This window comes from Tupaia chinensis, unplaced genomic scaffold (assembly GCF_000334495.1).
Source record: "Tupaia chinensis unplaced genomic scaffold, TupChi_1.0 Scaffold000287_1, whole genome shotgun sequence".
In the NCBI taxonomy this organism is placed as follows: Eukaryota; Metazoa; Chordata; class Mammalia; order Scandentia; family Tupaiidae; genus Tupaia; species Tupaia belangeri.
Window position 1 is genome coordinate 807,398 of NW_006159771.1, and position 25,959 is coordinate 833,356.

The 25,959-nt window shown below is 53.5% G+C and overlaps 1 protein-coding gene across 4 annotated transcripts in view; it reads left to right on the top strand.

The window, feature by feature from the left end:
* UFD1 (ubiquitin recognition factor in ER associated degradation 1) overlaps positions 1-25,959 on the top strand; it is a 38,068-nt gene that overhangs the window by 169 nt on the left and 11,940 nt on the right. For 3 of the 4 annotated variants that reach the window (XM_006150403.3, XM_014588570.2, XM_027772612.1), the window contains exons 2-8: positions 8,618-8,750; positions 9,140-9,172; positions 12,237-12,358; positions 15,707-15,837; positions 18,910-18,982; positions 24,148-24,216; positions 25,871-25,936. In XM_006150403.3, the coding sequence (XP_006150465.1) occupies positions 8,618-8,750; positions 9,140-9,172; positions 12,237-12,358; positions 15,707-15,837; positions 18,910-18,982; positions 24,148-24,216; positions 25,871-25,936 (627 nt within the window). Of the gene's footprint in view, positions 1-8,617; positions 8,751-9,139; positions 9,173-12,236; positions 12,359-15,706; positions 15,838-18,909; positions 18,983-24,147; positions 24,217-25,870; positions 25,937-25,959 lie in introns of those variants that run through there. The other variant, XM_014588571.2, reaches the window with a different exon arrangement.

The window sequence follows — 25,959 nt, forward strand, 5'->3', positions numbered from 1 at the left end:
ACCGGGGCTCGGCCGGGCGGTACGGATGGCGGCAGAGATGCCGAGTCACCCCGGCCTCAACCCGGCCTGTGTGCCCGCCCGGGCGCTCGGGGCCCGAGCCGCGCCCTGGCCGCGAACTGGCCGCTCGCCTGCCCCGCGTCCGAAGCGTTTTTCGCATTCCCTCCCAGCTAGCCCGGAGCTCCTTGACGATTAAAGGGAACCTTCTGCTCCGCCCATAAGCGCTAGCTAGATACGCAACAGGTTTCTGTACCCGCAAAGTTCATTGGAAGGCTGTTAAGGCTGGAGAGCCGAATCCCGAGCTCCCCAAGAACTGAAGGGGGGGACCCCGGTGGGCGGGGATGGCCAGCTCCTGCCCGGGTTCCGCTGGCTCTGCACCCTCTGGTCCTTGCCGTGGAATCTCACAACGGTGCCGTGTTCAGTAACGACAACTTTTTATTCGCTGACCTTTTTTGCTGCCTAGTTTCCCTTTAACGCCTTCAGCCCTCCATCGCACCTTATCCCCTTGAATTCTTGCAGTGCGCTTGGAGGCAAGGATCAATGATTAGTTTGATTTTAACCACGAGAAAACTTAAGGTTTACAGAGAGAGTTTACGGGAGGGCTCAGTGGAGTCGAGATTGCAAGCCGGTCTGGCTGCTAAGCTCTTTCAATTTACCTCTGTAGGGCGCTTGCCTCTATCACCTGTTTGTTTATTATTTTGAGTGGTTTTTGCCTTAGGGCGTGTGCACTCACCAGACAGAGAGAGAGAGACACGGGAAGCGAGAAATCACCCCCCAGGGGGGATGGCCACGCCGCAATCCCTTCTCCTCCATTCTCCTCTCGGGATCTTGGGCACGCACGCACACGCGCCTGGTGTGAGTTTAAGCCACCAGGTCCGAGACTTGAACCGCGGTCGACTACGTGGGAGTCCAGCGACATAGCCATTAGCTAACTGCTGTTTATTTTTAGTAAAAAAATAAGACTGGTGTATTTGATGTTACCCTGAGTATTTCTCTATTAAATCACATTTTTATTCCCGAGTTTATCCATTTAACAGACACTAAAGAGCCAATACATGCTAGGCATCAAGGTTACGAAGGAAAATAAGACCAGTCAGGGGCGGGTCAGGATTGTGAGTGGATTGGATGCAGGTTATTCAAGTGTCCTATGCTTTGTGCAAGGGTCCCTCTTGCAGGTTAGAAAAGAAGTTACTTAGGAAGAGGGGCCTGGGGAGGGGGGCACACTGTTCACTTCCTTCATCCGGAAATAGTCACGTGTCCTGCTTCTGGCCAATGTTTACTTGTAGAGCTCTGCTTCAAAGAAGAGAGGACACACTGGGAGTGCAGAACCGTGCTATGAAATTATGCAAGAGCATGCACCATAAAAAGATAACTGGAAGGTTATGATCATAAAATTAAATTTAAAAAATTACAAATATATGTATATACAGCTCACACCAACAGAGCTTCAAGATATGAAAAGTAATGACAAGTTAAGAGAGAAATAAAGAGTTCTATAATACTTTAAAACAAACAAAAAAAGATAACTGGGATGCCAGCAGGTGGTGTAGTGGTTAAGGCACGGGATTCCCACATGGCTGACCACAGTTCGAGTCCCAGACCTGGCTTGAAACATGCTGGGCGTGTGTGTGCGCGTGCGTGCCCAGAATCCAAAGAGGAGAATGGAAGAGAATTACGGCATGGCCATCCTCCTGGAGTGTGGCTTCTCACTTTCTGTCTCTCTGGCAAGTGCATGGACCCTAGAACAAAAATCATCCCCCCCTGCCCAAAAGAAAAAAAGGTTAACTAGTTGAGCTTGATAATTTTGGAATTGCTCATGTTTTATCAGTAAGTGGCTTTCTCTTAACGTTGGAATCGAGTCACTGTATAACATAAATTTTATCATCTTAATCATTTTTAAGTATACAGTTCAGTAATGTTAAGTATATGCTTATTGTTGTACAACAGATCTCTAGAATTTTTTTTTTTTTTTTTTTTTTTGGAGAAAACAGAGGGAAAAAAAGAAATCACCCTCTGGGAGGATGATCACGCCGCAATCCCTTCTCATCCATTCTCTCGGGATCTTGGTCACGCAGGCACATGTGCCCGGCGTGAGTTTAGGCCACCAGGTCCAGGACACGAACCGCGGTCAACTACATGGGAGTCCAGCGACACAGCCATCAAGGCACCTGCTGAGCCCTAGAACTTTTTCATCTTGCAGAAGTGATACTCTATTCCCCTTAAGTGATAATGTTCCATTTTCCCGCCTACAGCCTCTGGCAGCTGTCACTCCACTTTTCGTCTCTGAACTTGACTACTTTAGACACCTCATAAACGTGGGGGCTTGCTGTAGAAGTGCTTTGTGACTGGTTTATTTCACTTACCATCATGTCCTCAAAGACCATTCACGTAGCGGGTAACAGGACTTCATTCCTCTTTTTTTTTTTTAATTGTAATTGCCAGAGGACACTTGCACTTGAAAGAGAGGGAGCATAGAAAGCACTCCCCGTTAGAGGGTGGCCACGAGCCCTTCTCCTACATGTCTTCCTCCTTCCAGGATTTGGGGTGCACCTGTACATACCTCTGTATCATCTTTTTATTTCAGTAAAAACAAAGAGTGTATATATATATATATACACACACACATATATATGTGTGTGTATATATATATATATGTGTGTATATATATATATATATTTGTGTGTATATATATATATATATTTTTTTTGTTTTGGAGAGGTTTTTTTGCTATAGGGCACATGCGCTCGCCAGACAGACAGCCAGAGACAGAGAGACAGAAAGCGAGAAATCACCCCCCTAGGGGGAATGGCCATGCCACAATCCCTTCTCCTCCATTCTCCTCTCGGGATCTTGGGCACGCACGCACACACGCCCGGCATGAGTTTAAGCCACTGGATCCGGGACTTGAATCGCGGTCAGCTACATGGGAGTCCGGCGACATAGCCATTACGTGAACTGCTGGTCCCAACAAAGAGTATATATTAATGTGTATTAGAATTTGTTCTGAATATGTCTCTGTCCAGTCGTATTACTGTTCCCAAATTTGTCCACTTAACAGACACCGAAGAACTGATACATGCTAGGCATCAAGGTTATGGAAGGAAAATAAGCCCGGTCAGGTAGAGCAGGTCAGTATTGTGAGTGAATTGGAGGCAGTTGTCAAAGTTTCCTGTACTTTTTTTGGAGAGTTTTTTTTTTGCTATAGGGCACATGCGCTCACCAGAAACACAGAGAGACAGAAAGCAAGAAATCACCCCAAAGGGGGGATGGCCACGCCGCAATCCTTTCTCCTCCATTCTTCTCTTGGGATCTTGGGCACACACACGCCCATGCGCCCAGTGTGAGTTTAAGCCACCGGGTCCGGGACTCGAACCGTGTTCAACTACATGGGAGTCCAGCAACATAGCATTACACCAACCGCTGGTTCCAGTTTCCCGTACTTCATGCGAGTTTTGTGTACACATGCCTGGCATATTTTTCAAGCAACCGCGCCCGTGACTCGAAACATGGTCAGCCATGTGGGATTCGGCCGCCTTACCACTATGCTATAGGGCTGGCTTAGGATTTCTTAACTTTTTAAGGCTGAGTAATATTCCTGTGTATGTATAAACTATATCTTGTTTAATTGCTTATCTGTCGATAAACACAATCTGAATAACGGTTAGTCCCGCAGAGTTTCACGTTTGGGAATTGGGTGTTGGGGGGGGGGCAGTGAAGCCTATTGGGCAGTGACTGAATCTTGGTGATTGCATAATGGCAGCACCACTGTGGCGCATGCAGTACCATCCCACAGGATCCAGTTAATTCTAGCTGTCATGAAAAGGGGTTTGGGGACCAGCAGTTGGCGTAAAGGCTACGTCGCTGGACTCCCCTGTAGTTCACCGCGGTTCGAGTCCTGGACCCGGTGGCTTGAACTCACACCAGGCCCGTGTGCGTGCGTGCCCAAGATCCCGAGAGGAGAATGGAGGAGAAGGGATTGCGGCGTGGCCATCCCCCCTGGGGGGGGATTTCTCGCTTTCTGTCTCTCTGTCTCTTCTGTCTTTCTGGCGAGCACACGTGCCCTATAGCAAAAACCTCTCCAAAAAAGAAAAGAAAAGGAGATCGCCCCTGGGAAGGCTGGTTACTGTACGAGAGCCTGCCACCCTCTCTGTCTCTGTCGGCTGTGTTGTAGCCGGCCTAATGCCAGGCTTATGCCTTTGGACTTTCCAGCTGCCCGATTTGTGAGTTAGTAAGCCCCTATTTCTAAATCGCCCAGGCTCAGGGATTTCTGTTAACACAATAATGGACTAAGGCACTCTGGGTTGCTTCCACCTTCTGGCGGTCGGGAATAGTGCTGCCATGAACATGAGTGGACAAAGATCTCTTTGAGATCCTGCTCTGGGACCAGCAGTTAGGGTAATGGCTATGTCACTGGACTCCCATGTAGTCGACCGCGGTTCGCGTCCCAGACCCAGTGGCTTAAAACTCACGCCGGGCGCGTGTGCGTGCGTGCCCAAGATCCCGAGAGGAGAATGGAGGAGAAGGGATTGCGGCGTGGCCATCCCCCCTGGGGGGTGATTTCTTGCTTTCTGTCTCTCTGTCTCTCTCTGTCTGTCTGGCGAGTGCACGCGCCCTATAGCAAAAACCTCTCCAAAAAAAAAAAAAAAGAGAGATCCTGCTGTCAGTTCTTTGGGATATATACAGTATTGCAAGAATAAATAAAAATCAATAAAAAGAATTATTTATTCCATTTTATTGGTCATCATTTTTCTTTATTTTTTAATTTGCTGTAGGGCACACGCCCTCACCAGAGAGAGAGACAGAGAGAGAGAGAAAGTGACACAGCAAGCCACCAGGTCCAAACCGCAGTCAGCCATGTGGGAGTCCGGCGCCTTTAACCACCACACCCCCTGCCAGCCCCTTATGTTCTCTTTTTAAACATCACGGGGGAACCAGCAGTTGGCGTAATGGCTATGTCGCTGGACTCCCACGTAGTCGACCGAGCTTCGTGTCCCGGACCCGGTGGCTTAAAACTCACGCCAGGCGCGTGTGTGTGCATGCCCAAGATCCCAAGAGGAGAATGGAGGAGAAGGGATTGCGGTGTGACCATCCCCCCTGGGGGGTGATTTCTCGCTTTCTGTCTCTATGTCTCTCTCTGTCTGTCTGGCGAGCGCACGCGCCCTACAGTGAAAATCTCTCCAAAAAAAAAAAAACATCACGGTAGTTGCTTTATTTTGAGAAGCCCCTAAATTGAGAGCCAGCGTGTTTGCTAAGCCGTATGGTAGTCCACCATTTAAGAGCAGGGTCTTGCCTCTCTAATGGTACCGTCCTTTGGCTTTGCTTATTGATGTGAGAAAGCACCTCGGTACCTAGCACAGCCTGTGTACCTACTGTGTGTTGTGAGAGCACGCCAGAGGGCCGCCGATCCAGACTTTTGAGAAGCCCCTAAATTGAGAGCCAGCGTGTTTGCTAAGCCGTATGGTAGTCCACCATTTAAGAGCAGGGTCTTGCCTCTCTAATGGTACCGTCCTTTGGCTTTGCTTATTGATGTGAGAAAGCACCTCGGTACCTAGCACAGCCTGTGTACCTACTGTGTGTTGTGAGAGCACGCCAGAGGGCCGCCGATCCAGACCCTTAGCAGATGAGGCGAGGTTTCCCGGAGAAACGCGAGGATGGTCATTGGAAGCAGTGCACATGCTGGGGCCGCCCTTCCTCCTGTTAAGATTGTCTTTCCCTGTTTTCTGTCTGACTTTGTCTCGTGGCGCTTAGGTCTCTGCACAGAGCCCCTCCCTGACCACCTACCTAAAGTTTATGTGCGTATTTATCTGGTAAGAGAAAGCGAAACGCACAGGTGGTCTCCCACGTAATTCCCCGACAGCTTCCAGCACCGGGGAGCCCTGCCACACCGCCCGCCGAGGGTGGGCCTCCTGACGGCCTATTTAGGATAGCGTTCCCGGGAACCTCTGCCCCCTTCCTCTGCTGCTTGTCATCAGGACAGCCTGACGGGACTGCCCCTAGTCTGTACAGAGGGAGCCAGTGCCCACATGATCAACCGCAGTGAGGATCCTCGCCCTGGTGGCTCGAAGAACCGCCCGGCTTCATAGGCCTCCGGGTCCCAAATCCCGATGGGGTGCAAGGCAAAGGATTACAATGTGCCCACACCTCATGGGGGAGGTGCTCTCTCTCTCTCCTCTCTCTTTCTCACACAGGCAGGTACACACACCCTCTGGCAATTAAAAAAAAAAAGAACTGGCTGACATGCGTGCATTTTCTTTTGTTTATCTCTCTCGTCTTCAGTATCAGTCCTACCAGGGCACAGGTGGTATCTGTTTTTTAGTGACAAATATCACTGGGATGATGTTTCGCTAAAAAAACTACCAGATCACAACCTGGCACATAACGGGCACTCATAAAGAGAGGCTGCCCAGGCCGGGCCTGTGACCTCGTGATCAAGGGAGCCGGATGCCACCTGGCTGACCGCACAGGTCAATCCCAGCTCCGTCATCTTTTTGTTTTTTGGAGAGGTTTTCGCTACAGGGCGCATGCGCTCACCAGAAAGACAGAGAGAGACAGAGACAGAAAGCTAGAAATCACTCCCCAGGGGCGATGGCCACGCCTCAGTCCCTTCTCCTCCATTCTCCTCCCGGGATCTTGGGCATGCACGCACACACGCCCGGCATGAGTTTAAGCCACCAGGTCTGGGACTCGAACCATCATCGACTACATGGGAGTCCAGCGACATAGCCATTACGCTAACTGCTGGTCCCAAAGACAGTCTTCTGGCAGTTCTTCCCAGAGCAGACATAGCCGGAAGAACGGTGGGAGGAGCTAAGATCAGAGTCGAGGTCTCGGTCTGGAGATCGTCAGTCTGGTTCGCGTTCATGGTGTAAGACATGGTTTTGACCAGACAGTAGCCATAGGGAGCAGCCAAATCAGAGCTGAACAGCGATGACCTGTAACGAAGCAGAGACACAGACCCGCACTCCCGGGGGATGGCCATGCCACAAATCTCTTCTCCTCTTGGGATTTTGGGCACGTACACACACAAGCGCCCCATGTGAATTTCAAGCCTCCAGTCTGAGACTTGGACTGCAATCAGCCACGTGGAAGTCCAGCAACGTAACCACTATGCCATCTGCTGGTCCCCTAACTTTTCGCTCTTAGAAGGAATTTAGCCAATTGTATTCAAAGGTCATTTCCTTCTTCTCTCACACAGATTTGACTATTTTTTCATTTGAACGGAATCAAACATGACTATCAAAATGTAGTGTAAAATTTGGGACCAGCAGTTAGCGTAATGGCTGTGTCGCTGAACTCCCATGTAGCTGACTGCTGGGCATGTGTGCATGCGTGCCCAAGATCCCAAGAGGAGAATGGAGGAGAAGGGATTATGGTGTGGCCATCCCCCCGGGGGTGATTTCTCACTTTCTGCCTCTCCCTGCCTTTCTAGCGAGTGTACACACCCTATAGCAAAAATCTCTCAAAAAATTTAAGAATGCATGGGGAACCAGCAGTTAGCATAATGGCTATCTATGTTGCTAGACTCCCACGTAGTCGACTGCGGTTCGTGTCCCGGACCTGGTGGCTTAAAACTCACGCCGGGCGCATGTGCATGCGTGCCCAAGATCCCGAGAGGAGAATGGAGGAGAAGGGATTGCCGCGTGACCATCCCCCCTGGGGGGTGATTTCTCGCTTTCTGTCTCTATGTCTCTCTCTGTCTGTCTGGCGAGCGCACGTGCCCTACAGTGAAAATCTCTCAAAAAAAAAAAAATTTAAGAATGCATGTAAATGTAATTTTGTTAAGAAAGCTGATCATAAAAATGAATAAGTAAATAAATAAATGTCTCTTAAATGAATGATAATAGGAAAAATTGTCCCAGGTGCAGGAAGGAGCCCAGGCAGGAGCATGGCGGTGTTAGGAGACTTGGGGACTCAGTAACAGTTCACTGAGGTGTGTGAGAAGGCCAGCCTCTCCCTAAGGACAGAGAGCAGCCTTTCAAAGTCTGGCTTGTTAAAGTCAGCCTTGGTGTGGCCAGGTTTATATCCGGTTGTTGGAAAAGCCGTAATTATTTTTCTATGCAAAGATATGTCATGATTTGGGACCAACATTTAGCATAATGGCTACGTCGCTGGACTCCCATGTTATCGACCGTAATTTGAGTCCCAGACCCGGTGGCTTAAACTCACGCCGGGTGCGTGTGCATGAATGGCCCAAGGTCCCAAGAGGAGAATGGAGGAGAAGAGATTGTGGCGTGGCCATCCCCCCTGGGGGGGTGATTTCTCGCTCTCTGTCTCTCTTTCTGGTGAGCACATGTGCCCTATAGCAAAAATCTCTCAAAAAAAATAAAAAAAGTCATGATTTTTCCAATGATCTAATATTTTAGTAAGATCACTCTTAACAAAAACAGCGGAGACTAGATCTGAAGGATGAGCCTGGGGAAAGGGTGTAGAGAGGACTTGAGGTTCAGTGTGCTCCCCAGGAAGTCAGAATACTCCTGGGTAATCGGGATTTCAGTTTACGATGTTCTTCGATAACGTGTAGCAGAGTTAACCACCCTGATGTGTTTGAATTTTTGATTTAAAGAAACACACCTTTGACCTTTGATCTGTCCTAACTCTGGCTTCTCTTTCCTTCTTCCAGTTCTCGTTCAACATGTTCGACCACCCGATTCCCCGGGTCTTCCAGAACCGCTTCTCCACGCAGTACCGCTGCTTCTCCGTGTCCATGTTAGCAGGGCCTAATGACAGGTCAGATGTGGAGAAAGGCGGGAAGAGTATGTGCTTGTTTTTATTTTGAATAGTACCCTTTCCTGCCCTGAGTCTGCCATGCTTGTAGCCGTCAGCAGTCCTCACTGCGCATGTGGGGACCGGAAGCTGGTGTCACAGCGAAAACGTTCCCCATCCCAGACTTGCTAAGCGGGGGTAGGTGGTGGGGGTAGGTATTAATAATGATCAGGTTTATGGCTGGTTGCCAGGCAGCTCCCAAAATAAATCCCATCAAGTAAGATTCTGTATGGAACAGTCATCGTGAAATTCTGGTTACCCCAAACATAATGTTCAAAACTCTTATTTTGTTTTTAGCTATAATAGAAACTGCATCTTGCCTTTGGTCTGTCCTTTTTATTTTTGTTTTTGAAATGTTTCCTACGTCTTCTCTCCACAGTCATTATGCCGCCCTCAGCCCTCGACCAACTCAGTAAGTATTACTTGAGGACTTAGGCAATGTAAGTATGGGCACCAGCCTTAGCACGGGCCGCGGGGGCGTCCAGGCCCAGGCGTGCCCTGGCAGCGTCTGCATGGGAATCAGCCCGGAAGGTGCACTGGGCCGGGAGGTCAGGCCTGCCGTGGCGGCGAGCCAGGTGCAGTGACGGCCCAGTGCCTGGGCCAGGACCAATAGCCCAGCTTCACCACCGCCCCGCTGAGTCAGGTCCACGCCTGTCCTTTCCTGCCACCTCTCTCCCTCCTCCCCAGCCTGTCCCAGGGTCCCACCAGGAGGAAACGAAGGTGTGAGTACCAAGTGCTTGGCACGGCGCAGGGGCAGCTGCTGCCATCGGCAGGGCTCCTTCATTTTCTCCTTTGAGAAGACACACTCAGTTCACGGGCGGATGTAGGGAGGCAGGTTTCTCGGCTCCTCGCCACATACCTTTCCGGAGCTCGAGCCCTCGTTTACTTTCCCCCTCGTAAGTCTGGTGGACGTACTCCATGGACGTCTTTGTGGGGTCAGTGGTTTTTCAAAGCGTGTCCACCGCGCCATCGCATCCTCAGTGTGTCAGAAACGGCGACTGTCTCCTGCCCCGGAGCTGCCCCTCGCTGGTGGCTGCTGGTCTCCAGGAGCGAGCAAGGACAGCCGTGCTCTTCTGCTCTGTCCTGACCGCTCAGCTCACGAGAGCAGCCTGGAGACCGCAGGCCCGCATCACCTAGAGGGGAAAACCCTGGACAGCTCCGGTCTCAGGCGCCGTCCCTGCCTTGCGAGAGGTGGGGCGTTGGGGTGTTTCCGGTGCGAATTCCTGTATGAGGCAGGAGAGTGGAGGCTGCCCCAGGGCAGGACTGCGCTTGGAGCCGGTGCCCACCAGGGCGTCATGGAAGGCAGGTCCCCGCTCTGGTGTCGTTCATCCTTGGCTTTGCACCTGCCCGGCTTAACTGCAGACCAGTGACTCGGCGTCTACACACCTCAGCACCCCCCTCCTTTAGTGGGGACAGCCACAGCAGTTGTGCATTATCTGTGTGGGGTGTGTGTGTGTGTGTGTGTGTGTGCGTATGCGAATGGCCCAAGCCCGTGAGATGCCGTCCATGCAGAGGTCACTACTGAGCCAGGACCAGCTGTGGCTATTCCCGGCGGAGGCCTCAGCTCAGCCAGCAGGTGGGCAGTACCTTGGCATTCACGGTCCTCACAGAGACCCCGCCAGAGGAAGCAGGCCCCCAGGGTCATGCTCTTTAGGATAAGCTGGCCCAGGAGCTGAGCACCAGCCGTGACCCTTGGCACAGGCGTCCAGAAGAGATTGGGGACTGGGTCACCATGGTTTAGACGTATCAGTGCGTCCAGACCTTTGAAGTGATGAGGGAACCCTCTTTGGTTCTTTCTGTTGGTTTGTTTTCTTTTTGAGAGAGACAGAAAGTGAGAAGTCACCCCTGGTCAGATGGCTATGCTGTAATCCCTTCTCCATTCTCTCGGGATTTTGGGCACGTACACATATGCGCCCGGGGTGAGTTTAAGCCAGCAGGTCCAGGACTCAAACCGAGGTCAACTCTGTGGGAGTCTAGCGACATAACCATTACACCATTTCTGCTGGTCCTGCAAGAAACCCTTTGTCTTAGAAATCTTACAACAGGTCCTAATTCGTAATGAAAGAGTCACTGCTCTGGATGGAAGAGTTGAGAGCTGCAGAGGGCTCCGGAGCTCCAGCCCGTCTCTAACTCACAAAACGCAGTTTGGGAATTGGGCCTGAGGGACGGTGGCGTCTTCTAACCACCAGTTTCAGACCTGGGACAGAGCCTGATCGAGTCACCCCATCTCGATGGCTAGGAGGTGCTCTAAGGGTGATGGGCCTGGGCCTGGTCCTGCCAGCCTCAGAGTCACTATGGCGACAAGAGGGAGCTCCCTTCCCCCTGCAAGTGAGGCCCTGCTTCCAGAGGTCCTTCTCTGTAGCCTCTTGTGCACCTTACCTGACTTTATTAGCATGTTTAGGGAGGGCTCACAGGGAGTCTGCTTATCTGCTGTTGCCGAGCGGACGTCTGTTGGCATGTCTGCCTCAGCTGGCCCACCGGAGTCTGCCTCTGCTTCAGTCCCCAGGCTTAGGCCAGCTGCCTGGGTGTGCGCCCTGGCGTTGCCACCCTAGAGCTGCGTGATCTTGGGCATGTCGTTTAACCTGCACGCCTTAGTTTTCTCATAGTAGGTAAGAGGGGGACAGTGACAGTGCCCACCTGACTATTCCAGGAAGATGGAGCAGGGCCTGCTCTGGGCAGCACTGTCGGTGCCTTCTCACACCACCCCGGGCCCCGGTCTCCTGGGTCTTCCCCCTCTCAGCACCAGCCCCTCCTGTGTGTGCCTGCCTCTCCCGTCAGCAGCCCAGCAACCCGTCAGCAGCCCAGCCTGCAGCTGGCCTCCACACAGCCCTCGCCTCACGCAGCACCAGAATGCAGCGAGACCCCACGTCAGGACCCTGATGAGAGAGCCACGCTGCCCGCTGGCCACACTGCGGTCTGCCCCGGGTGGTATCCAGCCTGGCCTCCCCCCCTTCCTGTCCACCCCACACGTGTCCCTGGGCCTGCCTCATGATGGCCAGGTTCCCTGGCCCCCAGTGCTCCTCCTACAAGCCTCTGCACAGTCTGAGTCTCTGCCCGAGGCCCTCCCTGCCCGCGTGCAGCGCCTGGGTGTGCTTGCCTGTGTCTCCGTTGCCTTTCTAACAGCCTCGGAAGGCGGGTTTGTCTGGCACGTGCTGGGCACTTGGTTATTTCTGAGTAGGTGGAGGAACGTGGCATTTGGTAAGGTCATGGCTTTAGAGGATCCCAGGTCTGTGCCGGTGCTGGCTTACCAAGTCTCCGGACGTGTGCATGCTCCACCAGGGCCATGCTCTGGGCTCTCGGGGTGAGGCGCCCTGCCTTGAGCTCAGGCTCTGGTGGGGCAGGCGCTTGAGTTTGGCACCTGCCGTGGGGTAGCCACGGTGGGCCGCAGGGTGGCTCCTTCAGGGGGGGGCTTTCCCTCCGTGGGAGCCGCGCCCCGTGCCCCTCTGACTCTGCTCGTGGCCCCTCTCTCCCTGTAGGCCGACTCAATATCACCTACCCCATGCTGTTCAAACTGACGAATAAGAACTCGGACCGCGTGACGCACTGTGGCGTGCTGGAGTTTGTGGCCGACGAGGGCATCTGCTACCTCCCGCACTGGGTGAGTGGGGCCGCCCGGGTCCCTGGCTGGCTGTGTGCCCGCGGGAGTCCTGCCCAGGGCAGGGTGGCCCGGTTCCAAGACAGCACGCTGTGCCTTTAACGTGCCGGGCCGTGGACACGCACGCGGGGCAGCCTTTCCTTTGCCAGCTGTTCTACCGGTTGCCCAGAGACCATAGCCCTACCGTGATACGAGATCTCTGGGTGCAGTTTTTTATAAAGATGGAACTAGAATACTTTTTGTCTAGCGAGTACCACGTTTTAGGGTTCTGTCTCCCCACTCCTCCCACCCACCTTGAGTTGCTTCCGTTACCGCGTGTGTCCGTTCCTGGGACTCCAGGCCTGGGACTCCTGGCGGTCCACGCGGCTGCCTCAGGAGCGACTCCGTTCTGCTCACACACAGGCTTCCTCATTTGTGTGAAGTCGACTTGAGCTGACATTGCAGGCCTGGGTGCAAGCGGCAAGGGCGTGGGAGCCCCCAGAGCCTGCCTAGGGCCCGAGCGCCTCAGGGAGCCCCCACAGGGCAAGGATCGTACATGCGGCCATGCGGCCCCTTGGCCTGCTCCTCCCCCTCCTGCTCCCCTCACCCCAGCTCCCCAGCTCACACGTGCGTGGTCTGGGAGGCCTGCAGAGGGAGCCACATATCCTCTGCTTTTGTCATGTCGGGGTGCCGAGAGCCCGCGGGCCGGGGCCTGGGAGGTGTTCTGAGCCCAGTGGCCCCTCCCGCTGTTTCCCGTCATGGTGCTCACCAGACTTGCCAGATGGGTGACCTTAACCCTTACCCTCTGAGGTTACATGAACAGACGTTCTGAAGACATCCCTCCTGCAGCAGGTGACCATGGGGGCGGCAGTCATCCTCTCCAGCCTGGGCCCCAGGGCCTTCCCGAGTGCTGGGCCAGCTAGCTGCTCCCTGTAGGAGCCCCGCGCTCCCGTCCCCCGTCCGCTGCCTGGCCTTGCCTGTGCCGTCCCCTCACCCGGGCTGAGCAGGCCTGCCCAGCCGCCGTCAGCCTTGAAAGCCCAGACTGGCCTCCCTCCTCACTTCCCCACCCCAGCACTTGCCACTCAGCACCCAGCTGTCCTGTGTGTGTGCAGGCGTCCCTTCAGGGACACGAGACCACGTCCTCACCTAGTGGAGACTGGGTCACTGGAGCTGCTCCAGGTGGCTGGAGCATCAGGCCCCACGCAGGCCTCCCTGGGCGCAGTTTAGCGGTAGAAGAGGAAGCGGTGACGCTGGGAACGCGGTATCTCGGAGGCTCTCCTCCAGCCCCTAGACTGTCCACGCTCAGACCACCCGGAGCGGGAAGCCAACTGAATCCTCCTCTGGGAAGCCTCCGGGTGACCTGGAGCCAGCATGGGCCCGAGGCTGCTGTGCTCATTTCTGGCCAGGCCGGCCTTGCTCCCACTGTGCGGGCAGTTAGCTGGCAAGCAGTTGCCTGGCGTCTCCGAGCCAGGCCGTCCTCAGCTGGCTGTAGGCTCCGTCCCGCTCGGAGCTCCCCAGATCCTTCGAGGCGAGCCATCCTGGAGCAAGCATGGCCTTCTCTCCAGCAGGTGGGACCTGGTCCACTGGCCTGGACCTTGGTCCCCACATGGGCGCTCGCACAGGCCTGGGTGAGCTGGCCGGTGCCCTCTGTGCCGTGTGTGCTCTGCAGTGCTGCAGGGGCCGGCCAGGCCCAGGGAGGTCTCAGCTCCTCCTGCCTCCCCTGTCCTCAGGGGCCCTCCCACAGCCCAGTGCTCACGACAGGCCCTCCCACGAGGGACCCGTCCTGGTTCCCTCTCTGACAGACATCCCAGGGAGGTCTGCCTCCGGCTGCGTGCCCAGGCTGCAGCAGGCTGACCGCTCTGGAGCCCCTCCCCAGGGTCACAGAACCCCTGCTCCCCGAGCCAGCTGCCCCTCCCTCCTGCTGTGCCTGCCCGTGGCATCTAGAGTGGCCACCCCTCCTTTTCTGCCAACTCTGCAGGCCGCCCTGAGGCCAGGCCACACGCAAAGCCACGAGCCTCTGCGCCCCCCTTCCTCTGGCCTGCACTGAGCCCCACTTGTTTAGGCTGTCAGTGTCACCTGCCTGCCCCTGGGTGCAGCGTTCTTCAGGGATCTGCTGCCTGGGACTCACTCCGGGGCTGGCAGTATGGACCTGAGTCTGCAGGCTATGTGCAGAGGCCCCTCACATGGCTGTCTCTGCTCTCGTATGAGTTTAACATTCTCTTTTTTTTTGGAGAGGCTTTTGCTATAGGGCGCATGCGCTCACCAGAAAGACAGAGAGATAGAAAGCGAGAAATCACCCCCCAGGGGGGATGGCCACGCCGCAGTCCCTTCTCCTTCATTCTCCTCTCGGGATCTTGGGCATCACGAACACACACCTGGTGTGAGTTTAAGCCACCGGGCCCAGGACACAAACCACGGTCAACTACGTGGGAGTCCAGCGACATAGCCATTACGCTAACTGCTGGTCCCAAGTTTAACATTCTCTTTAAGAGGATTTAAAATGATGAGGCCAGCAGGTGGTGTGGTTAAGGCCTAGACTTCCTCATGGCTGGCTGTGGTTCGAATCCCAGACCGGTGGCTTGCTTTCTCACTTTCCTTCTCTGTCTCTCTGATGAGCACATGTGCCCTATAGCAAATTTTAAAAGTAACAATAAATTAAACAGATCATTATTTTAAAATATATATAAGAAAAGCCAAAACTCACTCCAGTACACACTGGGCTTCTCCTCCCTGGCCAGGCGTCCTCGTCCCCACCCCCATTCTTGGCAGTGCTGCGGCATCCCAGCCCTGCGCCCCGGGCTCTCCCAGCCTCTCTGTCTCACTCCTCAGCTGTCTGCCTTGCTGGCTTACCAGAGGCATGTGGGGGCGCCCTCCACAGGTGTTTGTGTCCCCGTGGCGGACATCTCTGGGGTCTTGTCTCTAGCCCATGACCCCAGCTGTGGCCGCCGGTTCGTGCAAGCTCAGCGTCTCCCTGTGCTGTCAGAGTCCTTCCTCGGGGGTGCCCTGTGTGCTCCGGCCTTAGGAGCTGATGGTAGGACAGCCTAGAAGTGTGGGGCAAGCACCCCAGGGAACTCCCGCCCCAGGAGGGCTGGGGCTGGCGGCTGACCTGGGAGGCCAGCAGAGAACACATGCTCCCCCTGCTGCCGAGGGGCTGCAGCCCTGGACTGGCAGGCCTCTTCCCTCCCCGGACTTCTCTCACTTGACGTTTCCTCCTCCTTGACAGCATGCCACCTTAAACTACTTGTCCCCAAGCTCTTTCCACCACGTCTCTTCCCAGGCCCCAGTTAGGACATCCGCCTGTCCCGGTACGGGCAGGGCGGCAATGGCTGCCTCATTTCCAGGAGTCTCACGGCGCCTCCTCCTCCCTTCCAGATGATGCAGAACCTGCTGTTGGAGGAAGGGGGCCTGGTTCAGGTGGAGAGCGTCAACCTGCAGGTGGCCACCTACTCCAAGTTCCAGCCCCAGAGCCCCGACTTCCTGGACATCACCAACCCCAAGGCTGTGTATCCTTCGGAACTGAGTCGGTCCCCTGGACGGAGGAGGGCACCCAGCCGCGGCGTGGGCAGATGTACTTGTTTCTCGTGGAGGTTGTGACGTGAGAGTAATGGCATCCAGCCAGCACGTTTGCCTGGCTCCGGGTGCGTGGCACGCCTGCTTGGCCACTAAGTAGACAGTCACCCTTGTGTGCCCAGGCTTGGGTGCACTCTCTCCAGGCCTGTGGGTAGCATTGACTGAGCACATTTTCTGTCCCCCAGCCAGTGCAAAGCAAAGGTTCTAGGTTCAGGTGGTTTTTAATGCCCTCCCAATGAAGTTGGGTGTGCGTGTTTATAACACGTGACGGCGTGGCCAGTAAGCGGTGTGCTGAGCGGTTGTGAGCACAGGCTCTAGTTGCCAGCCCCGAGCTGGTTCGTTGTGGTCAGGGTATAGAGCGTGGCCACACCACTCTGTGTTTGCTCAAATGGCATCTTTGGGGCCAGCCGCAGCAGTGCACCGCCACTTAGGAGGCTCAGAGATGCGTGGGAGGCCTAGCCTGGTGCTCCAGGAGCTGTCGTCCTGCCTGTAATCCCAGCCTGTTGGGAGCCTGGGGTGACAGGGTCCGGCCTCCCTCCCACCTGCTCGCTGTCTCCAGGCCCGTCTCGGGAGCAGCTGCAGTGGGCTGCATTGAATCCTCGCTAATCGTGTTCCGATTCAACGGCCGTACTGAGCCCCTGCCAGCCTGGACCTGGACAGCGGGAGCACCCTGGGTACTCACCCACAGTGTGGCTGGTAGCGGAGGTTTCCTGTCCTCATCCAGGCAGGGACAGCTGTGGGAACATGCGACCCAGAGGTCCTTGTCCGGCTGGCAGTGCCCAGGCGTGGGGCCTGCCCTGTGGCTGTAGCCCTTCTGGTTTTTTCCGGGCTTACTATTGGCTCACTTCCAGGGGCTGATTGTCGTAGCTCAGTTAGCACCTGAGGGAGCCCCACGTCCCTTGGTCCTGCTGACAGTCAGGATGAAGAGTCTAGAGCGAGAAGACGGGGAACAGGCGCCAGAGTACACAGCCACCACGCCAGAGCCGGCTCCATGGGAGGTGGGCACTCCCTCGCAGGGTCCTCAGAGAGTGGAGGGAAGAGCACCCCTGCCATGCGGCATTTCGTGTGTGGGGCCGAGGCACCCTGACTCACCATGGTCTCCAGGCTGCTGTCATTCTGGAAAGGTGGTTGACCAAAAAGAGCAAACTTTGCTTGATCATCTTATGCAGAATAATATATAAACTGATGACGATGACGCAATTAAAACATTCTATGTAAATAGACATTTGCTCATCTGGGTGTTCAGGTTCCACAGGTTTTAAAAATACATTGCTGTTGAGACCAGCAGATAGCATAGCAGTTACGTTGTTGGACTCCCACATAGTCGATCGTGGTTTGAGCCTGGACCTGGTGGCATGAAATGCATGCCAGGAGAGAGTGTGTGTGTGTGTGTGAGTGTGCACTCCTGTGCTGCAGATCCTGAGAATGTATTGCAATCCTGAGAGAGAAGGTATTGCAGTACAGCCACCCCCCAGGGGGTGGTTTCTCACTCTCTGTCTCTCTGTGTCTCTCCTGAGAGTGCACACGTCCTATAGCAAAAGTCTCTTAAACATTGTTGTTAAACTGAGCCAACAGGCAGTGCAGTAATTAAGATGCTGGATTCCCACATGGCTGACTGCAGTTCAAGTCCCGGACCTGGTGACTTGAAAGTAACACCAGGCACGTGTGCAAACGTACCTAAAATTCCAGGAGGAAAATGGAGGAGAAGCGATTGTGGCATGATGATCCCTCCTGGGGGGTGATTTCTCACTCCTCCCTTTGTCTCTTCCCAGCAAGTGCACGCACCGTGTGATAAAAAGCATGCACATGTTTTAAATAGGACTTGCTGCTGTTGGTTTGTTCTGTTTTTTTTTTATTATTATTACAATTTTAGCTTTAGAACATACCCCTAAATCAGCGTCCTTAACCACCACACCACCCGCTGGTCCACCCTCCCACAGGGTTTTGAATTTACCAGCCCAGAGCTAGAAACAGCAAATGTGTAGCCGGAAGCATCTTCACTTTTGAGGGACTTACAATTCATTTCATCTTTTCTTTATTGTGTGCTCCCATAGGGCTGGGCTCGTTTTCTTTTTCTCTCTTTTTTTTTTCTGTTAAGTTTTTGCTATAGGGCACCTGTGCTTGCCAGAGAGACAGTGAGAGAGGAGGTGAGAAACCACCCTCCCACGGGGGATGGCCACGCCATAGTCCCTTCTCCATTCTCCCGGGATTTGGGGCACACATGCATGTGTGCACGGCATGAGTTTCAAGCTACCAGGTCTAGGACCCAAATTGTGGTCAACCATGTGGGAGTCCAGCCCCCCGACCACCACACCTCCTGCTGTACCCCCGTAGGGTTTTTGAGTTTGTTTTTTTTTAACAATTATTTTTTATTTTAACATTTATTTTATTTTATTTTATTTTATTTTAATTTGATCAGAGAGGGACAGAGAAAGAGAGAGAGAGAGAAAGCAAGCTGCCGGATCCGGGACTCAAAGTGTGGTTGGCCAGGTGGGAGTCCAGCAGCCTTAACCACCACACCACCTGCCGGCCCCACCCTCCCATGGGTTTTTAATCAACTTTACCAAGGTATACTTCATGATCAATGAAATGCACACACGGTGTGACCAGTTTGACGGACGTGCACACCCACAGAACCAGGATGTTTCCATGTTTCCAAAAGGTTCCTCTCCTGCCAGTCCCCAGCCAGTCCCTGGCCCCAGCAACCTCGCAGCTACTTCGTCATCATAGATCCGCCTTCCTCAGGGTGCTGAGGGACTCTTAGTACCCTTCTGGGGCTGGTCCTCGCCCTCGGCACAGCATTTGTGAGAGTCACCCGTGCTATTGAATGTTACGGGCCTGTGCCGTCTCGGAGCTGATGAACGTCCATCGCCTCCCAGCTGCATGTTTTGGTGCCAGCGTGGGACTCAAGACCTCTGTCTAATCTCCTAACCCCTCACGGGACACTGGTTTCAGACCGAAGCTTTCCATGCCGTGTATGTTGCCTTGACAGCCCGTGTCTGCAGGTTGGAAAACGCCTTGAGAAACTTCGCCTGTCTGACCACCGGGGATGTGATCGCCATCAACTACAACGAGAAGGTGAGCCCGGCTCCGCGCAGGCCGCGCCTGAGCACACGCCGCCAGGGTCCCATCTCGTATCGGAATGTGAGTGGGGCTTCTTTCTAGGCAGGTTTTGCCTGGGTGCCACTGGCATTACTGGCTGTTTTGTTTCGATTTTTGCCATAGGGCACATGCACTTGCTAGAGAGAGTTAGAGAGAGAGAGGAGAGTGAGAATTCACCCTCCACCTCCCCCATCCTCTGTGGAGGGATGCCATGCTGCACTCCCCTCTTCTCCATTCTCCTGGCATTGGGGGCATGTGTGCATATATGCCTGGCTTGATTTTAAAGCTGCCAGGTCCTGGACTTTCACCATGGTCAACCAAGTGGGAATCCAGTGCCTTAACCACCATGCAACCTGCTGGCCCCGTTTGCTTTTAAAATCTTTGTGGGATTGGGAACCAGCAGTTGGCGTAATGGCTATGTCGCTGGACTCCCACGTAGTCGACCACGGTTCGTGTCCCAGACCTGGTGGCTTAAAACTCACGCCGGGCGCGTGTGCGTGCGTGCCCAAGATCCCGAGAGGAGAATGGAGGAGAAGGGATTGCGGCGTGGCCATCCCTCCTGGGGGATGATTTCTCGCTTTCTGTCTCTATGTCTCTCTCTGTCTGTCTGGCGAGCACATGCGCCCTACAGTGAAAATCTCTCCAAAAAAAAAAAAAAATCTTTGTGGGATTGGGACCAGCAGGTGCATGGTGATTAAGGCACTGAATTTCCACATAGCTGATCACAGTTTGAGCCATGGACCCAGCAGCCTGAGAGGCAGGCTGAGTGTGAGTGCGTGCGTGCCCAAAATCCTGAGCAGAGGGGAGGAGAAGGGATTGCGGCATGGCCATCCCCCTTAGGGGATGATTTCTTACTTTCCCTCTCTCCGCCTCTCTTCAGAGAGCACACATGCCTTATGGTTTAAAAAAAAAACAAAACTAAACTAAAAAAAAATGGAGGAGGGGTTTATATTTAGAACCATAATTTCTTCAGCAGCTCTGTTTTGAGGAGCGATTGCATTTATAGTATGCTTAACGTTCTTGCTTTGTTCGGTCACATCTCTGTTCCGTGGTGACGAGACTGCCGAGTCTGCCACTGTTAAGCGGGTCTTCACTGTACCTTTAATCTGAGCTAAGCCCTGTCTTTGCTGTGGGGACACAAACAAACCAGCAGGTGTTTGTCGTTGAGACACCCTCTCCTGCTGGCACTGCCGGGGGACAGTACCTCCTGGGGTCCCCTCTCCCCTGGAGCCTCTGTCCTCTTCCCTTTCTCTTTAACTTTGGTTTTCTCTCAACAGCTCCTCTGGGCTTGACCCTCCCTGACCTGGGTCTGACCCAGACCTTCGCCGGTCTGAATGCCGCTTACGTTCATCCCCTATCCCGTACTTCTTGGGTCTAGACAATTTAGCTGTCGGGTGAAAACATGAGTGTCCACAAAAATTCAAGGAGGTGCCCATTCTCCCATTATCTGGAGAAGCACCTCTGAGGGAGGATGGAGTAGTCAGCACTCCTGCCGTGAGGTGGCCCCACTGCGGGTGTGGGGTGTGGGTGCCCCTTATCCGTTTGACAGTGGAGAGTTGACGGTCATGAAGCTACTGCCAGGTTGGCCTCTGGTGTTCGGGAGTGACCCAGCCTGGCGTGGCTCAGCTTTCCTCGAGACGCACAACACTCCCGGGCCCTCGAAGCCGTGTCGTGGGAGCCTGTGGTTCTGCCAGTCCCCCGCACAGAGTTAGAGTCCACTTTCTCCCTCACGGTCACACGCAGGGCCGGCTCATTCTCCTGGCAGGTCCGTGTGTTTGAGGCGTCTGATCCTGCTTTCAGTTTTGAGACATACTTAAAAACTAGGTGATAGTGGGACCAGCAGTTAGCGTAATGGCTAGGTCGCTGGATTCCCATGCAGTCGACCACGGTTTGAGTCCCGGACCTGGTGGCTTACACTCAACGCTGGGCGCGTGTGCATGCGTGCCCAGGATCCCAAGAGGAGAGTGATGGAGAAGGGATTGTGGCGTGGCCATCCCCCCGGGGGAGATTTCTTGCTTTCTGTCTCTGGCAAACGCACGTGCCCTAGAGCAAAATCCTCTCAGGGATGGTGGAGGGGGGTGCACTAGGAGGTAGTGATTAAGGCAGCTGGATCTCACATGGCTGACTGTAGTTCGAGTCCTGGGTCTGGTGGCTTAACAATTATGTGCACACGTGCCCAAATCCCAAGGAGCGAGTGGAGGAGGAGGAGTTGCCACGTGAGAGGAATTGCACCCCCAGAAGCTGCCTTCTCACTTTCTCCCTTCTCTCTCTCGCTCTCTGTCTCTGTGGTGAGCACACACCATATAGCAAATTGGGGTGGGGGGGACTGGGAAATATTTTTGTTGGCTTAAGCTGTTGGAAACATTTAAGGTATTGCCTACCTTAATTAAAACTTTATACTTTTACAATTAATTTATAATCAGTCTTCATGTTAACCATTCTTTTTTTTTTTTTTTTGAGAGGTTTTCACTATAGGGCGCGTGCACTCGCCAGACAGAGAGAGACAGAGAGACAGAAAGCGAAAAATCACCCCCCCAGGGGGGATGGTCACACCGCAATCCCTTCTCCTCCATTCTCCTCTCGGGATCTTAGGCACGCACGCACACATGCCTGGCGTGAGTTCTAAGCCACTGGGTCCGGGATGCAAACCACGGTCGACCACATGGGAGTCCAGCGACATAGCCATTATGCTAACTACTGGCTCCTAATGTTAACCATTCTTAAATGTTAAGGTAATAATCCTAAATTTAATTCTTAAATTGTTGGAAGGAAAAAGTGTCACTGATATTTTGCGTGAATTGAAAGACAAATTTGGACTTTTACTTTATTTTTATTTTTAAGAGCGATGTTTGCTGTAGGGTGCATGTGCTTGCTGGAGAGACAGAAACAGAGAGAAAGAAAGTGAGAAATCATCCCCTATGGGGTATGGCCACATCACAATCCCTTCTCCTCCATTCTCCGCTCAGGATTTTGGGCACACATGCACACGCACCCAGCATGAGTTGTTTTTTTTTTTTTTTGGTATAGGGCACTTCCACTCTCCAAAGAGACAGAGACAGAAGGGGAAAAATCACCCCCCGGGGGGGATGGCCACACTACAATCCCTTCTCCTCCATTCTCCTCTCGGGATCTTGGGCATGCACGCACACGCACCCAGTGTGAGTTTTAAGCCACTGGGTCCAGGACTTGAACTGCAGTCTACTGTTTGGGAGTTCAGTGATGTAACCATTACACCATCTGCTGGTACCTCACCCAGTGTGAGTTTTCAGCTGCCAGTCCAGGATTCGAGCCGTGGTCAACTATGTGGGAGTCCAGCAATGTGCCCAGAAAAATCAGATACTTCACAAGACCCTTCTGACAAAACCCAATGAAAACAGGAGGAACCCTAGATGAGTAATGCCCTCACTGGGCTTGTAAGAGCTACAGGAAACTTTTACGAATGTCTGAGCGGGAAACAATGGCCATGTCAGAGTTTTATGGGAGATCTGAATCAGAGACTTCCCCGTTGAACCGGAACTCCTAAACCCTTCGTGGCTGAAATTAACCAGGAAGATCTGAGAAGTAGTCCATTCAACAACAGCTGTAAAAGTTAGCGGACGAAAGGCACAGAGAGATCTGCGAGGGGGTGGGACATGTGGGAGGGAGACAGATGTCAGAGGCCCTGAGAAAGTCAGACGGTCAGTGCAAATCCGGGCAGGCGAGATCGGCGGGACAGCCACGTCTCACGAGGTGGGAATTGCTGTTAATTTGGAGTCGCGCGGTCATCCCATCACACGGGAAGTGTGGTGCCTACCAAGCAGGGAAAGGATTGGACTGGCCATCGTTCCTTTCTTTCTTTTTTTTCCTTTTTTTGGAAAGGTTTTTGCCGTAGGGTGCATGCACTCGCCAGCGAGAGAGAGAGAGACAGACAGGAAGCGAGAAATCGCCCCCTAAGGGGGATGGCCATGCTGTAATTCCTTCTCCTCCATCCTCCTCTCGGGATCTTGGGCATGCACACACATGCACCCGGTGTGAGTTTAAGCCACTAGGTCCGGGACTCAAACCGCAGTCGACTACATGGGAGTCCAACGACATAACCATTACGCCAACTGCTGGTCCCAAGATTAGCAATCATTTCTAAAAGCATAAGATACTCCAGGTAAAACAAAAGAATCTGAAAAGATGCAGAAAAAGGTAGAATGGTCTATTTCCAGTTTGTATACATCTGGACTTTCTAGGGTTTTGTTTTTTGTTTTTTGATTTTTTTTTTTTTAATAATTTTGCTGTAGGGCACATGTATTTGCCAGAGAGCAAGAAAGTGAGAAACCCCCCCCCCCCCGGGGCGGTGGGGATGGCCACATCACAGTCCCTTCTCCATTTTCTACTCGGGATGTGGGGCACACATGCGTGGCGTGTTTCTCAAGCCGCTGGATCTGGGGCTTAAACCGTGGAGACAGACATGTGGGGACCAGCCACCTTACCCACACCACCACCTGGCTGACCCACATTGTGTCTCCTTTCACAAACTGAGATCAACCTGGATGCCAGCGGCGTGACTGGCTTTTCAGTTCTTTTCCTGTTGGCTGCGTCGAATTCCATTGTGCAACTCACTTATTTGCGTATGAACAGATAGAGGTCCTTCATAGCTGGTCTTTTGGTAGGCATTTTGGTTGTACACAATGATTAACAATGTCGGAGTGAGCATTCTTAGAATGTCTTCCTTGGGTACTTAGCCTAAATTCCTAGAATTGAACTTTCTAGGTTAAAGAAAGGTTAGGAGTTTTTATTTAAGTCCATTTGTTGTTCTTATTTGTATTTCATTTGACCAGACAGAGACAGAGAGAGAAAGGGAAAGTGAGAAAGCAAGCTGCCAGGTCCAGGACTTGAACCACTGTTGGCCATGTGGGAGTGGCCAGTGCCTTTAACCACCACGCCACCTGCTGGCCCTCTTTTCCAGTTGGATGTGTCACTGCTTTGTCTAACTTGAACTGTGTGTGGGGAATGGACAGTGGGCGTGAAGGCACAGCCAGAGAACGGGTCCTGGTGTCATGGTGTGAGCAGGTGTTCATAGGATGCAAAGGGTGTGGGGGCATTGTAACAGGGACAGTGACAGCCCTGTGGGCGGCCCCAGCCCGTCACTGACTGCTGTGTCCTCCCCACAGATCTACGAGCTGCGAGTGATGGAGACCAAGCCCGACAAGGCCGTGTCCATCATCGAGTGTGACATGAACGTGAGTGGCTCTGTCTGCTTCCGGCAAGCTCGGGTGCGAGGAGATGGCTCCGAACAGGACCGTGTCTCACAGCCTCGGGGACTATCGGGGTAGAGAGGAAGGTGCTGGCCGGACCTGACTGGAGGCCTCTGACTCTGGTCCGTCCTACGGCCCGCGGGGGTGGCAGAGTGTGTGGCTCACGCCTGCCGAGGAGCGAGTATTCACCGGGACTAAGGACGCCCCCTCAGCTTCCTGACGGGAGCAAACTTGCATGCGCACATCCCGGCTGGACTGCTAGCACTGGTGTAGCCAGGAAAGGCCGGTCCCGAGAGGTTACATCTTTCATGTAGCATTCTTTTTTTTTTTAATTATTTAATTTTTATTTTAATTTGACAAGAGAGAGAGAGAGAAAGTGAGAAAGCAAGCCACCAGGTTTGGGACTCAAACCATGGTCAGCCGTGTGGGAGCGTCCAGCGCCTTAACCAGCACGCCCCCTGCTGGTCCCATTTCATACAGCATTCGTACAGTGATAGAGCCATAGGAATAACAGATGGGTTAGCTGTGACCAGGGCTTAGAGCTGGCGGAGAGGCCGGGAGGCTGCTGGGCCTGGCTGTGAAAGGACTGCACCAGGGTCTGCTCGGTGTCCCGGCACGGTACAGGGACCTCTGGTGAAAAGGCGCTGTACCACTCAACACACAGACGTAACGGGGCACGTGTCAAACCAGGGGGACCGAATGTAAGAGCAGTGCCGGTTCTGGTGTCCTGGGCCATGGTACCGTAAAGGGGACCTTCAGAAAGTTCATGGAAAGTGTGTGTTACGACAAAACTGCATGGATTTTGAAGGTCTCTTACACTAACTGCTACCTTAATTCCACCTTTCTATAGACTTTCTTTTCCCTGAGAATTATTTAGTTTTCTTCTTTTTATTATTATTATTATTTAGAGATTTTTGCTATAGGGCACGTACACTAGCCGGAGAAACAGAGACAGAAAGTGAGAAATCACCCGTCGGGGATTGGCCACTCTGCAGTCCCTTCTCCGTTCTCCTCTTGGGATTTTGGGCATGCACACACATGCGCCAGGCATGAGTTTTAAGCCACCAGGTCTGGGACTCAAACCACGGTTGCCTAGGTGGGAGTCCAGCAACATAATCATTATGCCATCTGCTGGTCTCGATTATTATTCTATTTTAATTTGACCAGAGAGAGGGAAAGCGAGAAGGCAAGCCGCCAGGTCCGGGACTCAGACCACGCTCGGCCATGTGAGGGTCCAGCACCTTCACCACCACGCCATCTGCTGGCCCCTCCACAGACTTCCGAAGTCCTCTCCTGTTATGGTTTTATAAAAGGCTGCCACCAAGTGTATAAGATATCCACCATCACTTCTGGGAACTGCATGTGAATCTGCAGTTATCTCAGGAGCAAAAGGGGTGGGGCAGCGAGTGGCATGGTGACTAGGGCGCTGGACTCCACATGGCCGACCACAGTTCGCGTCCCAGACCCGGTGGCTTGAAAAACACACTGAGCCATGTCCAAGCGTGCCCAAAGTCCCGAGAGGAAAACGGAAGAGGAGGACTGCAGTGTGACTGTCCCCGGAGGCTGATGGGTGAAGAAAAGGCAGGGGCATGAAGCATAACCATGTCTCAAAATTCTGCTTTTCACCTTGGAAACACAGGTGGACTTTGATGCTCCCCTGGGCTACAAAGAGCCCGAAAGACAAGCCCAGCACGAGGAGTCGACAGTAAGTGTCTGCCTGGCGTCCCG